The sequence below is a fragment of the Calliopsis andreniformis genome, chromosome 8 (genome assembly GCF_051401765.1).
Source record: "Calliopsis andreniformis isolate RMS-2024a chromosome 8, iyCalAndr_principal, whole genome shotgun sequence".
Classification (NCBI taxonomy): domain Eukaryota; kingdom Metazoa; phylum Arthropoda; class Insecta; order Hymenoptera; family Andrenidae; genus Calliopsis; species Calliopsis andreniformis.
Window position 1 is genome coordinate 6,989,068 of NC_135069.1, and position 16,375 is coordinate 7,005,442.

Below are 16,375 nucleotides of genomic sequence, written 5' to 3' on the forward strand. Positions count from 1 at the left end.
AACGTAAACGATCTTTACTGTTAGAAACTCATTTCTTCTGACACCTCGAGCCTCAAGGAGCCAAGCGTGTGAAGCAAGAAATTCAATATCGATGTCAAAGTAAAATAGCCTTTATTACATCGTGAAACGAGGACAATTTAATGAACGTTCAACAATTGCTAGAATTCTCTCTTTCTCTCTCCCTTCCGTTCACTCTTTCGCGCGTCATGCATTCTCCTATCTCTCACTCCCTTTTCCACATATGCAAATCACACGCACGCTGTATCTTCTCGCTCTCTGCCATCATTCGCGTCACTCGGCTGCTTCGCAGGGATGGGCATTTAGTACTTTCTTGACAAATTTCTAAGCAACTCGTTCACGATAGAATTTCGAACACCATTTTAACTCGAAAATTTCTGAAAACCTTGCAAGACAATAGCCTTAATAAATACTAGAATTTCAGTAATCTTGAAAGTCTCGAAGATCTTACATTTCCTATCTGGATCCATAAGCCTTTTGGGACTCCTAAAACTCTAAGATTTATCAAAGCTATTTCTGTAAAATTTCTTTTTAAAAGAATCTCTTATTTCCAGTTGCGTTCCAAGAGAATCGAAATTTTCATCAAAGACTGATGAGAACTTTCAGGTTCAAAATGCCCATCGCTACTGTTTTGCTTACAGTTTATCTCGCCACTCTCTTCCGTTCCACCGCCTCTGTTATTCACTACACTCGTAATCCGAAAGAATCGGCGTGCTTTTAATATTTCCCAAGAATATGCATTACACGACACACGTTATCTCAAATGTTTACCTTCTCGATCTATCTTCGTTATTAATTCTCACCCTTTCCTCCTGTCCGCCCGTTTCTGTTACTTATCAAAGTCCATACTCGCTCTACGTGTCGTCTCTTTTTTTTTTGTCACCCCTCGCGTCTCCTCCCTACCAATAGACGGGCATATTATAGCATATATTCAGATCGATTCCAAAACTGCACTCTCTCTCCCTGCAGAAAAAGGCACGAACTGGCGGAAAAGTCGGCCTAACTGTATAATATTTTCATTTATTTATTATGGATGGAACTTCGTCACAATACATTGTTTTAATTTCTTTCCTTTCCCTCTGCGTCCTTCCACAGTGTAACAGGCTCGGTTTCATACCATTTAAGTCGGCGCTGTCCTACCTTTCACAATTTCTTGGATAAATCGACCCTTTGTTTACTATTTTTTTTAACTCTTTTGCAAAGTACTTGAACTGGTGCAAAGTACTAAGCATAACTAAGTGTTCTCTGCTCATCGTTTGCTAGCGTATTATGAAGCTTCTTTTATGTTGAATTAACATGGGCTAGCTCGACTGGCTTTCAAGGATGGTGTATTATTTCAGAGGAGCAGCAAACGTGTTAAACTGCTGTATCAAAGAGTGAAGGAGGTGTGTAAGGGTGAACAGCGTCGATTTAAGTCGAATCCAGCGACTTCTGCTGCAAAAGTTAGCCGTACAGTGTATGCAGTGTTGCAGTTCTTACGCTATTTTTTTAATTTTCATTTTTTTCCCTACGTCGAATGCCCATTGTCAACGATCGAATTTTCGAACAGATCGTTATTTACTAGAATAATATATTTTTTTAATATTAATTAGTTACGCGATCATGAAACGAGATTCCTTCCCCGATGTGATTGCTATTTCCACGTATTTCATAAATCGGAATTGTGAACTATTTCAGAGTACCGAGAGCAGTGGCGTAGCTATAGCAGGGCATGTATCCTACACATTCATAGACTACATATTATTACATTTTTTGAATTTTTTTCTATTGCTTTTCTGCCACTATTTATCGAGTTCTGAAAATCATATTTCAGATAGCAAGTAAATCATTTTTTAATATATCTCTGAACTGTTTGAGAAATATATGACAGAAAATAATAAAGAAAATAATGAGGTAGAAAGCTCAGAAGATTTCTGTTCAAAGTCCCAGTGATTCCTAGCTACGCCACTGTCCAAGAATATAAAGGTGGGTCTACACTAGATATTATAGAACAAAATCATATAACTTTTCAGAAAACAGAAATGAGATGTTATAGCGGAGATGCTCATCTCTGGTTACACATATGCCTCTTTTCTGTTTTCTAAAAAGCTACCCATATAATTGTTATATAACGTGTAGCGTAGACCCACCTTAAGAAATACTGATTTTCGAGTATTATTAAATGAGGAAAAGTGAATCGACATTGCAAACAGGATACAAAGGAGTCGACGACTTGAAATGGTAATATCGATTTATCGATCTATCTCACACGGAGAAGGCACTGCATCCACTACGCAGCTGGAAACTTCCGGTTTTCATTTCTCCCCCCCAAACCATTTCTCTCTCGAATATCTACCGCATATTACGCTTCGCCGTTACAATAACATCCGTATCGCTATTCTTGGCGACTAAATGTAACCTTACGTGTGTATTTTATTTATGTACAATACATATTGTGCCGTGTGTACACACGTACCCACGGGCTCCGTGTGCGCAGGCTGTGTGCATTTTAGCAAAACTTCATCTTCACACTTACGACGTATATATACTATTGTATTAATGCTTACGACTCTATAACTTCTAAAAGAAACTGCATTATTTATTGTCCTGCCGTATTTCTCCGAGTATTTCCCTTGTGCACATACACGCATACACGCAAACCTTGGCTTACACGCACACACGCACGATTCTGGTGCTCATGTATAATCATGGAAAGCTCAATGGCATAACCACCAGTGTTCGTCGAGTACAGGTTAAAGCGAACATTTATTACCCTCGCAGTGCTTCTCGCCGCATGAAATCGCGATTGGGATGGTACCCGTGGAATTCGTACGCTTCCGTGACGGTACGACACTGTATTCCCCCGTTATAAGCTCGTTCCTATATTTATTAGACTCTGAGACTAGTCAGATGGAGTGAGTTTCACTTGCGACTTTGTTGAGACCAAAGTATATTAGATAAAGTAGTCGAAACCGAAGTGGACTCAACAAAGTAGTCGAGACTAAAGTGGACTCACATAATTGAGACCAAAGTGGACTCAACAAAGTATAGAGACCAACGTGGACTCAACAAATTAGAGTCCACTATAGAGAAGCAGACTCTCGCTATAAAAGCTTTAACTATAAGCCTATAACGAGGAGACACTGTGTCTGGTTTTCTGGGTCTAGAGTCTTTGTTAATTGAGGCAGCAGTTGAGAATTATTATTGTCCATGACAGAGGGCGCGGATATTCAATAACTGGGAAAAGCATCGCGAGAGTAACGACTACTTTCGACGAGAATTCACTTCGAGATCGAATCATCGAATTTCTATTTGTTATCTCGGTAACTAGGCAAGCTCGGTCGTTCACGGAAGGCATCGTACGGTGCTCATTTTTAAATCGTTGCATCAACAATCATTAACAATTTTTTTTTTCTTCTTTTTCATTTTCGTATTTCTCTCCTCGCTTTCTCGCGTGTCCACGAGTAATTCATTTATCCCCCTCTAGCTTTCGTATAATAGTTTAGGAAGTAACGGAGGCATAACCGATGCCGATGCGCGAAAGCTGGCGAAATTACGCTGTAGTCTAGATTATTTAATAATACGTATTACATACATACATCGAGGCGAGCAGGTTGCAAAAACTCCCGAATCAGAGCAAATATTTCTATCTTTATATTATATATTTATATATATTCATATTTATATATATATATATTCTTTTATTTCTCATTTAGTCATTTATACGTATGTAATATTGTCTTCGTAAATTTCCTGCTTTTCCTTCCTGATGTCCTAAACCCGTTGGTCGTGAAAGTATTCGAAAGTACAGAATCGAGGCTTTTCGGGAACGAAAACGAGAACTATCGAATCATTAAACCTAAAGAAGAAATTAACAAAAGAAAAAAAAAAATAAGAAAAAGAAATTTCAAATATATCCATAGACTGAATAATTAATAGCTTGAAAACATGTATTAAAACGACAACGTAGAAAAAGAAAGGAAAGACGTGAGAGAAAACAATATGGAGAAATAACGCAATAAGAAAGGTAACAAAGTGATTGCACAGGAACGTTGCTGTTATCGAGTTCGAAAATCGGGAAATAAGAATAGAAAGATTCTCGCATGTCTGTACCAGCCGAGGAACAGATTCATCGCGGATTCACGGATCCGCGGCAATCGATTAGTTCTATATCGTCTTGTAATATTATAATTATATAAAAATATATTTCTTAACTATTAACACTATAATAAATGAGTATTATAAGCATCATATCTTGGATTTCCCATTTTTCGTAGTACGGACACGATGCCTGTCGCGGATAACCGGAGCTTTAAAAAGACGCGGAGGAAATGCAACGGTGGCGCCCCGCTCGGCCAAACACGACAATCATATCTTCTTTTTTTTTATGGCGGGACCATTTAAACGTACATTTCTGCCATGTATATTCCCCGTATAAGTCGTCGTTTCTTTTTCATCAATCTTTATCAATAACAATATATATATATATAATATAATATAATATATATATCACTTGTCACTCGTGGTACGTGTAAATAAAAAGAGGCATAAACCGTTATAAAATACATTCTCGAGTATTATCGATCTGTAGATTATATATATAATATATATATATACCGCTTACCTACGCGTCCGAACAAATAAAATTATAAAAATGTCGTAATAATAATTTTTAATAGTACAGTATTGGAAGCATTTAATATTATACTTAGAGTTTACGATCAGAGCCTGGATTTGGGGTGAAGGGATTTCTGCTTCTTTTTACGTTTTTCTTTTTTCTTTTTTTTTCCGTTTTGTCGCGAGGTTCTCGATGCCATTCCCTTTCGCGCGAAGGAAAAACTCACGAGTTCGCGGCTTCCGTCGAGCTCTGGCGACGCGACGGATCCCGCGAGCTCGATGGAAAAAGTACGAGAGGCCGTGGTGACACTTCGCAAACTATGAATAAATAAAAACGAGCACGATCAGCGTCGACACGATTTGATTCTCACGGAATGTCTAAGGCATACTTTTTTTCTTGAGATGCGTCACTCTTTTACTCACTCTCTCTCTCTCTCTCATTCTCTCTTTCGCTCTCTCCCTGACTCTTTCATTGAAACGATGATTCGTGGAGATTCAAATGCAACACAAAACTTATGTACTTTGCATTTCGATTGGAAAAATTAAAATGAATTCATTGCGAACCAATGTCTTCCCTTACGTCTTAATAATAATAAATTATATAAAATTTTTATTGCTATTTAAAATCTCCCTTTGTCGATGGGTATTGTAAAAAGAAATAATAAAAATTCTATTTTTTCTACAAGATTTCTACATTCGAGATCTTGTGATCTTAAATATTATATCTTATGTATGAATTAATTCTTTCCTTGTGAAAAGGAATTGCAACTTCTCATTTGAAATATTTACAATTTCAAAGTTCAATAAGTGATTTAAGTATTTAGAAAATAGCAAATTTTCTTCTTCTATTTCTTTCTTAGGGCAGTTCTCTAGTGAAAATCTTCTGTTTGTTCCATGCAATTCCATGCACTGCTCAAAATAAATGGAAAATCTAATCTCTTCAAAATTAATTGTATATAGCGATAAATGAGTAACTGACTAGATAATAGTGGATTAAAATTTGAATCTAGAATTTTCTATGAAATTTAAAATAATGAGTAAAAGTAACGTAAGAAAAATTTGCACCGATTTTTAGTTTAATCCTTGAGAATTGAAGGAAGCAAGAGGAGAATCTTTTATTTTCTATATTTCTGTTAAGTAACTTGAACTGCTTTTAAATTAAACTGAGTCGCTTCTTCCAGTCAAATAGGTTTTGAAAAATAGGTATTATAGGAATATTTAAATTATATAACATTGTAGAAATGAGTATTCGTTACAGGACAATAAATTCTTAATACTGAATTTTTGAGCAGTGCAATGAATCACGCGCAAGTGACTTTTTTATCTGAAATCAATTGTAAAAGATTGATTATCTAAAGCGTGAAACTATGCGTCGTTGACTTGTTGGTATAAAAGAAAATCCTAACTGAAATTTGAATCTCTCACGTAACGCATATTACAGTGTGGGAATACCGACAATGCGCCGACTCAGAAATCAAAGTAAGTACACAATGATCGAAAGATAGTCGTATGGCATCGATCACCGACACATAAGGCGCAGAAACACCTTTGCGTTATTATAATTGCACCTCGATCGATTCTCATTTCGAGTTAAAAAATCATTCGAGATAACCGGGCAACTAGAGACTCTAGTTTGCATTAAAAGTTCTCAGTTAGTGATTTCCAGATTTGATCCAAAGCAATCTTTATCGTAATGTTTGTTCTTATCTAAACACGCGCGATCTTAATATATTATTACCATATTTTCATTTTCCTTACCAGAGTAAAATTGCCACGGTTTTGTGTCCAAAAATAACGAAATCGAGAACACTAATATAATAACTGACTGAGAATCTCGATCCATCGATTATATTCACGAAGAATGAAAAGTTCCTTTAAATCGTTTCTGAAAAGTCTTCGACTTCTTCTCTATCTATTTAAATGAACTGACTATTTAGTCGAGAGCAAATTCGTTAAAAATATTCCAGAAATTAGTTTCGTCATCTCGTAGCACGAGTTTCCCTGTACAGCGTATATTTGTAATTTTTCTTCGTTCTCTTTTCGTTCCATTCGAGTATCTCGATATCAAGTCCAACCCCTTCGAACGAATTCCATTATCGCGTTACATCCCTTCGCCTGTTACGCGTTACGACTCGATTATCGCGTGCCCCGTGCGAACGAGGCTAACAAATTTGTACGTTAATTAGTTTCCTTATTATTGTCATGGTATATATAATAATTTTTGTTAATAAAAATACTAAAATATTATGTATATTATATATAATATATCATAGATTATTGCATTATGCATTTTTGGTACCGTTGCGTATTGTTTGGCTTATACTCGTCGACCCGAGGTCGCCGCGAATGCATTCATTCTTTCTTCTTTTTTTTTCCCTTTTTTAATTCCTCTTCAGTTCAACGCGAGACACTTGGACGACGTTTCAGCTCGAACGATCACGTTCATCGAGCCGAACCAGCCTCTAACGTGCTTCCTAGACACTTTCATCGCGTTGAAATAGTACCGTCTATCCGCGTTCCGTGGCTTCGTGCATCCAACTAAATTGCATTATTTTAGGCGCTAACTCTTCGCTGCGTTTCACGCAGTCGTCCACGTTCTGAACGCGCGTAAGACATTCCCTTTATGGTTACGCGAGATCGTTGCTAGACATTTAGTTTTCACCCTAACGTGTTCCTGCGTGAGAACGCTGGTTTATGTGTATATATACATTTATGGGTGTGTATATATATATATACACACATATATATATAATATATTTCTTCGAACTTAAATGCCGAATTCTGTATAGAAGTAAAAAGGACCGTGCGTACTTAACTAAGCCCACGAGTCTTCGCTTGAACTAGTGGAATACTTCTATTCTCTATATGGCTTGCAGTAAGAGTAACGATGATTCATGTGCTGGCTGTAGGAGCCGGAGTGAGAGAAGCGCTTGAGGCACTTGGAGCACTGGAAGGGCTTTTCGCCGCTGTGTAGTCGCTTGTGTTCGGTGAGATGATGCTTGTGCTTGAACGCCCTTGGACACTCCACGCATTTGTACGGCCTTTGCCCTGAAAAACCAAACCGAACTTCTATAAGTCCTATCTATGTGATTGGCGAAACGTCTGATAAGACGAAGGCATGGATATGGAAATCACTTTTAAAGTGACACTAAGCGAAAGTTGTAGTACAAGTCTAGCATTGAAAACCCCTGAGAGGTTTTGTTATAATAGCCCTTCGTTTTAGAAATATTTTTATTTAAATATCTTATATTTATATTTTTTGGTTTAGAATCCTCGCGGATGGACTACAATTTTTTTCCTTTAATTTTGATAAGAAGAGACTCCTCTCTTGCGAGAGAAGCAGAAACTTAGAGATTATCTACACAATGTGTCTCTAAAATAAATAAAAAATAAAATTAGGTACCTACCGGAATGTTCATATTTGTGTCTTGCTAGGGAACTGTGTTTAGAGAATGTTTTGTCACACCGATCACAGAAGTAGACACCCTGCTCAGTTTCTGCAGCTGGTGGAGCCTCTGGCTGACTCGCATTTTCGTTTCCATTCTTCACATTCGTTTGAGGTTGACTCTATAAAATCGTCAAAACATATCTTTGAGGCTTACTAAAATGTACCTTTAGATTCTATTTCTGTCTTCATCATTTTATAGACAGTATTTTCGACACCCTTGAAGATAAAAGATACTCAATCAGTCTGGCAGGACAAGTACCTTTGGAACAGCTTCTCCTATTCTCCGTATGGTGCACGTTTCCGCGGGTGTACGTTTCACTTCCACAGAATCGGTGGTCTCTTCATCTATAACGAGAGGCGAATCCTCCAGGTCGTCCGTGTCTGGGTTATGCAGCGACGAGTTGTCATTCTTCTGCTCAACAGGGGACGACGACGCGATCTTGCTCGAATTGCTGTCGTTGTCTTTACACACTGACTGTGTGAAGGCTTCTTTTTTCGACAAGTCGAGCGGTTGCTCGACGGTGATCTGACTTACTGGATTATTCAATGGTACTAAGGCTGGAATCTTCGACTCTCGTCGATCTCGCGCGCGGGAATTTTGGAACCAAACCTAGAACGAAACGATCTCTTAACTATTTCACTTTTTACACTCTTTGTACTTTATAAAATAGGGTTCTCATAATACTTTTTTCAAAAACTAGGACATTTCTAAATTTTCACTTAAAAAGCTTGAGACATTTGGCAAAAAATACAGTACATAAATAAATACACACATTAACTAACAGATATAAAAATGCACAATAGTCAAGTTTACATTTTAGACTCATCAAATTATTTATCAGATTTATGAACCTCAAAGAAGTGTTTTTTCTTTAGATATTTGGGCATAGAAAAAGAAGGACATCTGGATTAAATTTGGGACTCTGGGACATTTTATCAAAAGAAGAGACTGCCTCAGGAAAAGCAGGGCAAATGGAAAGCCCTACCATAGAGTCTACATATTTAGGGAATGATTTTATTCAGAACTAATGAAGACGTACCTGTACAACGCGAGTAGGAAAATTGATGTAATTCGCGATCATGACAATCTCTTGCTTCTTAGGGCGAGGATTAAGGGCATAGTACCCTTTCAGGACAGCCAATTGTTCGTCGTCTATTAACGACCTAGCCCTTACTCTCCTTCCGTTATCGTTGTGCGTCTGTGTCCCCTCCTCCTCGTCCTCCGAGTCTGCTTCCGAGCTGTCTTCGGCTTTCCTCTTGCAGCCTGACTTCGCGGTGGGTTGATTTACGTCCTCGAGCTTCGCCGCTAAACCTTCGCTCTGGGAATCGTATTGATCCGTCGTCGACCAATCTGGATAGTGTGTCATCTCGCTAGACATCTCGCTATCTTGATCCTGCACAATTGTACCACGTTTTTGTTTAATCGATCACCTCTCATATTTTCGCTTCACTGTCCCACCATGAAGAAAGAGACACACTGGAGGCCAAAGTCTGCAACCACCTAACTTCTTACTTTTTATTCTGTTATGTAATACAGGGTTTTTAACAAAGACCTTCTAAGAGTCCTCAAACAGAATTTTTTGGGCTACGTGAAGAAAAGGAAGAAGGAAGCAAGAAACTCTAGAGGAGTCATAAAGATGACAAATGTTTGGAAGAGTCACAAACCAAAAATGGTTGAGAAATTCTGTGGACTAATCCTTTTAGCCTTCATCTACATTTAATAGCGGTGATTTCTTTATTGCTACATCTTTCTTATGTATTAAGTACTGTACAGAGTTTGTAAAGTAGCAACTGGAAAAAATGTAGATCTATATGGTGACAATAGATAGGTTAGATCGTTGTCTCTAATCAGTTCTTATTCTTATATCAAAATGTGTCTTAGATGCAACCTTACCAGCTCTGCCCAGTAGTTTCTACAATTTCACTAACTGTATGGGTGTGGTCCCATACGTTTAGCCGCCAATGTACTTGTGCTGTATATCTTACTTGACAGTCGTCTTCGAACTCCCGCTTCATCGTGGCAGGTGAAGTGGAGAGCTTTCGTACGTTCGCCTCCAACAGTTGCTTCGTCACAGAGGTGTTCACCGTTTCCAGAATTCGTCGAACCGCGTCCAAACCCTGAGGATCACTGGGCGCAGGGGACTCTTTGCCCTCTGTGCCCTCCGTGCCCTCGGAGTCTGCCGTCGATGGACTCATAAGCTCCCGATGAAACTCAAATTGCTCGGCTACCTCGTCCAATCTCTTGGAATGTAGCTGATTTAGGATCTTGCCTAGGGACGTTTGGAGGAAGTATCTACCGAAACCCATCATCTGGGGCAGAAGGGTCGGCATATCGTAGATACCTGAAACAGAACTCATTTGTTATTAATTTCAGAACGACTTGGTGAAGCTATGGTATCAGCTTCTTATTAGCTCTGATTTCGTACTCCATGTTTGTATTAAGTTGGTACTACATGGAAGCTTTCTTTAGAAGTTCATTTAATTTTTTAATGTTTATATTTTTTTCAGGAATTAAGTTCATTGTTGAATTTTTAAAAATCTGTGGAGATTGAAGATAGTCTAAGGATGGTGAATAGTGTTAGAAAGATACAGGATTTAAATGTAGTTGATATTAATGGAGTAATAAAGATGAATAAATGTTCAGAAAGACTGATAGATTATAATTAGTAATTAGTGAAGAGGTTTGATTATTAAGCACTGTTTTTCATTATTTAAAGTAAGTATCAGTATTAATATTTTTTATGAATATGATTTAAGTTTGTTTGAGGAGCTTGCTTATCAATCGAAACGGTTTAATCAAAATCCTATTGCATTTCGCCTGTAATGTGATAGTGATTAAACCAGTACACTTTGTGTAACACGTTGCAACCTCAAAGCGGTTCAATATCTCATCAGCAGCAGTGTTATTTGGACATCTGATCTTCCAATTAGTATGAACAGTATAATTACGAAATGCAATGGAGAATTACAAATAGCCAACATGAACGTTTTACTAGGGCATTAAAATTGGTTTTGTATTGACCGGCTTACAATTTATTATTATAATTTAAAATCCAAAGAGAAGACTGAACCTCAATGTCTCCAAAACAGAAGATCATTTTCATTTAAAAATAAGGGTGCAAAAAGGCACAAGTTCATAAAACACTATTAAAATTGAAAACTTTAAACACTAATTTCTCAACAAAAAAAAAAGGAAAAAACACTTTTGTGATATAGTTCACTTTACCTTAAGGCGAATTTAGACTTTTCACTTTAGGTGCTCATCACGAATGATTCATCCCCAGTGAAAAATGTAAAGACCAATTTAGACTTTTCACTTTGGAAGAAATGCAGATGAAGACAATGTTTACGCTTTTCACTGTGAATGAATCATTCGTGATGATCACCCAAAGTGAAAAATCTAAATTTGCCTTCACAACCCCATCTATAGGAATAATCGCTAAAACCACAAGATGCAGTTGATACAATCTTAAAATTCATTTAAAAAAGGGTTTGAACAAAATTGTGGAGGCGTCAGACAACCGCAAAAGAACCGAGCAAAATAGAATAAACGTTATCGAGCCTCACCCGCCCCTTCTCGTTGTATCTCCTGATAATCCGAGGGCGAAAGCTTCGGCAGAATGGGGAGGAAAGTGTTATTGTTCGCCGCGAGCAGATCGACCTCGCGTCGTCCCGTCGGCAGGGGTTGCTGCGCCTTTTTGGGTCCACGATCGACGTTGTTCACATTCGTGTGCCTCGATTTCTTCAAGTTCACTATCAAGCACTTCTTGGACGTCATGTGACTCGAGTACGACCCCGAGTGAGAGAAACGTTTGCCGCAATTCTTGCATTGGAATGGCTTCTCACCGCTGTGGATGCGGAGGTGCTCCTGCAAAAACGGCGGAGGAACACAATTAACGAATCGAACAATTAATGTGTGCATGGTGCATGAACGTGTTTCGGAATTAAAATCAGACAAAAAGAAATATCTCTTTTGAGGATTGTTTGTACGATGCAAGAATATCGATCGATGCACTTCTACGTATGTTTGGTTCTTTAACACTTTGACGACTGCACGTTATAGAGATTGTGACACCTAGAAACGTCAACGATTAGTATATTTAATCTTATTTAATTTTACTATTCCAAGTGAGACATTATTGGAAAAATTTGTAACTTACTATTCTTGAAAATAAACTCAATTTTGAAAAAGGTTCACTATTTATTTCCTTTTTTGTTACGAGCTCACTATCCTAATAATCTCCTGTCCTTTCACTTCACATTGCAATATCAAGATATAAAATTTCATTCCCAATAAACGCGAATAAAATTCAGTGAACTCTAAATTTGGCGAGAAAATCAAGACCGAGAAAATGCAGTGGCAGTCGTCACGGTGTTAAAAAAGACAAAAAGAAAGGAATATAGAAAACGCAAACTCTATTCGAGACAAGTCAATCGGACGATTACGGGACACACTACATCGAATCAGGCGGTGCTGTGCAAGGGACCGTAAAAGGGTAACTAAAGAACGAAAGTAACGATGTACGAATGAGAAATGAAAAATAAGGGTGCACTCGTAGTACCTTGAGGTGATGCTTAAACTTGAAGGCTTTCTCGCAATGGGGACACTTAAACTTACGAAGCACGGCACTCTCATCATGGCTGATCATGTGCCTCTGGAGTCGGTAGACGTTAGCAAAAGTCTTGCTGCACACCTGGCAGGACTGCAAAAATTCGGTGATTAATCTGGGACTATTTATTGATGACAACATTCGCTGATTTTGATCCTTCAACAGAGTATTTTTAGAAATTTAAATATTCTGTCACGTGCACTCTAAGATAGCGTTAATATTAGCAAATTAGAGGCATGACATTTATCAAGAAAGTCATTAAAATTAAATGAGTTAATTGTCTTTACTCGATCGAAGGATTAAAGTTTGCTAGAAAATACATATTTTATTCAACCCTTTCGCTGTTGTACTATTCATATAGCGACTCACAGATACGTTATATATATTGGAATGCAATTTAATTGTCGTTTTTTCTTCTATTTAATTTTCATTTTTCTGAATTTTAGAGCAAAGATTAAAATACCTTCAGACTTTGAACACGTGAAATTGGTCATTCTTTGTGAGTCGCTATATATGCACATTAATTAATTCTATTTAAATGGTCCACCTTGTAGAACGAGATCCACCTTAAATAACACAGTGGTGAACTGTCCTTTGAAATGTGATATAATTAAAGAGTTAATTAATGATTAATGCTACACGTCCAATATTCATTACATTCATTACATTCATTTTATTCATTTTACAAAGCAGCAAAGTAGTTCCCTTTGATCATATTCCTGCAATGGAACGAAATTACGCTTGCAAATAATTCCTCGTAGGGTTTCACGAGAAATGATGTCGTTCCATTTATGGTTATTAAAATAGCGTGTAAAATATCTTTGTCCCAGAAGCTTTTCGTTCGGAAAAAGGCGCACTTTGTACGCGGGAAACGCGAGTAGAACCTACTTTGCTCGGGACACGCACAGTCGCGTCTTTTTGTTACAGCGTAGCCGTGAACTACATAGGGTAACAAAAGGAAGCTGGAATTTCAAAGTGGAGTTGGAGAACGATCGTGTACTGCGCCATGAAAACAGTTTTGTACTTTGCAAGTGTGCATGAGTGACAATTAACATTTCGCGTGAAGTTAATAATAATTCACGATTATTAATAATACATGTAGCACTATTAACAATTTTCATATATATCTACATAAAATGTGGCTGTTTGTAAAAACTAAAACACCTTTGGATTTTAATCACGTGAATTTAATAATCTTTAGCGAGGACAATTTATGAGTTATCATATGCATACTATTAAGTTCTATTTACTTTTATATTAAGCAGTTTTAAAAAAAAGATGATAATTCATGACAATAAAATGTTTTTCTAGAAATTAAAAAATCCTGATATATTAGGTTTTGCTATCTAACTACAGCAATACCAATAAATACTAGGCGAACCACCTAAGTATTAGACTCAAACATAACAGCACAATTTGTGACTTTCATTCATTACTACAAAAACCACCACTCTTACTATTTCATATAATCCATCAGTTGGGATATTGAAATTTTCTGTCACACAATTATATTACAAGAATAATGTATGTTATTGTGCTGTTCTCTGCAAAGCACAAAATTTGTACTAAGATATAATGTTAATAAAGAAACAAGAAACTACAGCAATAATTAAGCCAAATCAACGTTCCACTATCTTCTCACCCTCAACCTCTCCCAAAAATCCGCAAGGGTTCAAGTTCAATTCGATCACGCAGGGGACCTCGATCGACGCGTATCTAAGCGCGGTCTCGAAGCCGCTGAAAGCCAAGAAGGGCAAAGAGCAAGGACAAGCAAACAGGTACGTAGAGGGGGATTCGTCGGTCGGGTCGCGCATGATCGATAATACAAGGGGACAATGGAGTCCTCTCGTCCTTGACGTTAGTTTCACTCACCACTTGTGGGAATTGAGCGTTGAGATCGTTCTTGTCGATGGCGTAGGTGGTCTTGTGCGTGTCCTCGAGATGGAGCTGAAGGACGTGGACGTCCCGACAGAGGATGCCACACTGGGGACACCTCTCACCCTGCTTCGTCGATCCGCCCTCGCCGCCATGCCCACCACCGCCCGTCTCTGTCCCTGCTCCACCACCACCACCGCCGCCACCACCACTGTCAATTTCGCTACCTGGCCCGCTACCACCTCCAGCAGGACTTCCTGTGGTTGGCGCCCCAGCCGCGCAACCTCCGCCCACCTCCGCGTTCACGACACCTGCTGCCTCGTCCTCGCTGCAACCTGAAACACAACCAGCCACACGTGCGCTGCAGTTATTTCAACCTTCTCTCTCTCACCCTCTCTCCCTCTGTCCAAGCCCTTTTTTTTTTCGCTCCACTCTGCTATCACTTGTCCGCCGAGCGATAACAGCCTATGGCCCATGTCCGCGCGGATGTATTGTCGCGGGCAGCGTGGCGTTTCGGGGAGACAGGGGGTGGTTCCTGCACAGCGGGCGCTCGGGGACCAGGAGGAATTGTGGAGGGAACTCGGCTGGAAATTGGGGGGATGGGGGATTTTGTGTGGAATTGGAATTTTTATTTTTCGTTCGAGGTACACAGCGCGAGGGGATGATACCATGGGTATGCAGGGTGTTGAAAAAGGGTTCGAGATTTTGAGGGATTATGATACACACCCAGGGGAGTAACAAATGTTTAATTAACGTATATGGGTCCTAAAGTCAACTGTTTCGATGAAAAATTACGTAGCAGGCTACATAAATATTCCCTGTGTTTTTAATGGCACGAAGATCTAAAGAACTAAAAAAATGATCCTAAACCATTCAACTTACATCGTGGGCGATTTTCGTGTCATTAAAAACAGAGGAGATATTTAAATGACCTGCTTAATTTTGGACACTCTGTATATAAAGAAATAAACGATTGCAGTTCTAATTCGCTATGGTAATAATTAATTAATTAATATACTTTTAGAGTAGATATTCCATTGTAATTTTTATGGAGTTGTAGGTGTAAGATGCCTGGACATTATAAATACATTTTTACATTTAAATTATATTACAAACATAATTTCGAATAATTTATTTAACAGCAATAACATAGTAATACACAAATAATACAAACTGTAGATAATAAATAACAGCATGAACATTAAATAGCCATGCTTGTTTAACTTGCAATAAATACAATAATAATTAATAATTAGAAAATTCGAAGTAGAATGAAAAAAGTGTCACAAGTCATGCACTAAACATGATTATATTTTATGGTAGGTAGACACTGTAAAGAAATTTGAGTCAATTCGTTTCCTCTTCCCTAGAACCTACGATTCTTTTTTTAAACACGGACAAAAGAATCCTCTGAACAAGGACCACCTTCGGGGACGTTTACAGGAAATTTTCGGAATTTATTTTGAAAAGAGAGACCGTATTGCCGAGCATGTGTTTACCAGAAGGAAGAGAGGTTCAGCGAGGAAGCCTTGGGGCTTACCCACCGTAAAATCATCTCTCGCTTGACCCTCCCGCAGGTCAACATATGACTGCGAAATTTCACTTTTACTTTACTACCTCATCACTCATCCTGACCAAGAAGAACGAAGTCTAAGCATCCACTAAATATTAGTACCCAAAGGAAACCTATGTGTAGGAAACATTTTGCAAAAATTGATTCAATCTAAATTGAGTCCAAGAGATCACATGTTTTTAGAGTCGAGAAAAAAGATAGCTGAACATTTTAGATTTTTTCAATTTTTTGTTGTGGAAAGTAGAGGTAGAAAAT

The 16,375-nt window shown here is 38.1% G+C and overlaps 1 protein-coding gene across 1 annotated transcript in view; it reads right to left on the minus strand.

Annotated features, from left to right (window-relative positions):
- Positions 1–94: 94 nt before the first annotated feature.
- Positions 95–16,375, minus strand: part of Zfh1 (Zn finger homeodomain 1) — a 32,448-nt gene continuing 16,167 nt past the window's right edge. Inside the window, exons 2-9 of the mRNA XM_076383901.1 lie at positions 14,545–14,882; positions 12,625–12,765; positions 11,630–11,930; positions 10,049–10,404; positions 9,103–9,456; positions 8,322–8,672; positions 8,022–8,181; positions 95–7,662 (exon numbers count right to left, since the gene is read on the minus strand). Of these exons, the coding sequence (XP_076240016.1) occupies positions 7,469–7,662; positions 8,022–8,181; positions 8,322–8,672; positions 9,103–9,456; positions 10,049–10,404; positions 11,630–11,930; positions 12,625–12,765; positions 14,545–14,882 (2,195 nt within the window). The 3' untranslated portion in view covers positions 95–7,468. The remainder of the gene's footprint in view (positions 7,663–8,021; positions 8,182–8,321; positions 8,673–9,102; positions 9,457–10,048; positions 10,405–11,629; positions 11,931–12,624; positions 12,766–14,544; positions 14,883–16,375) is intronic.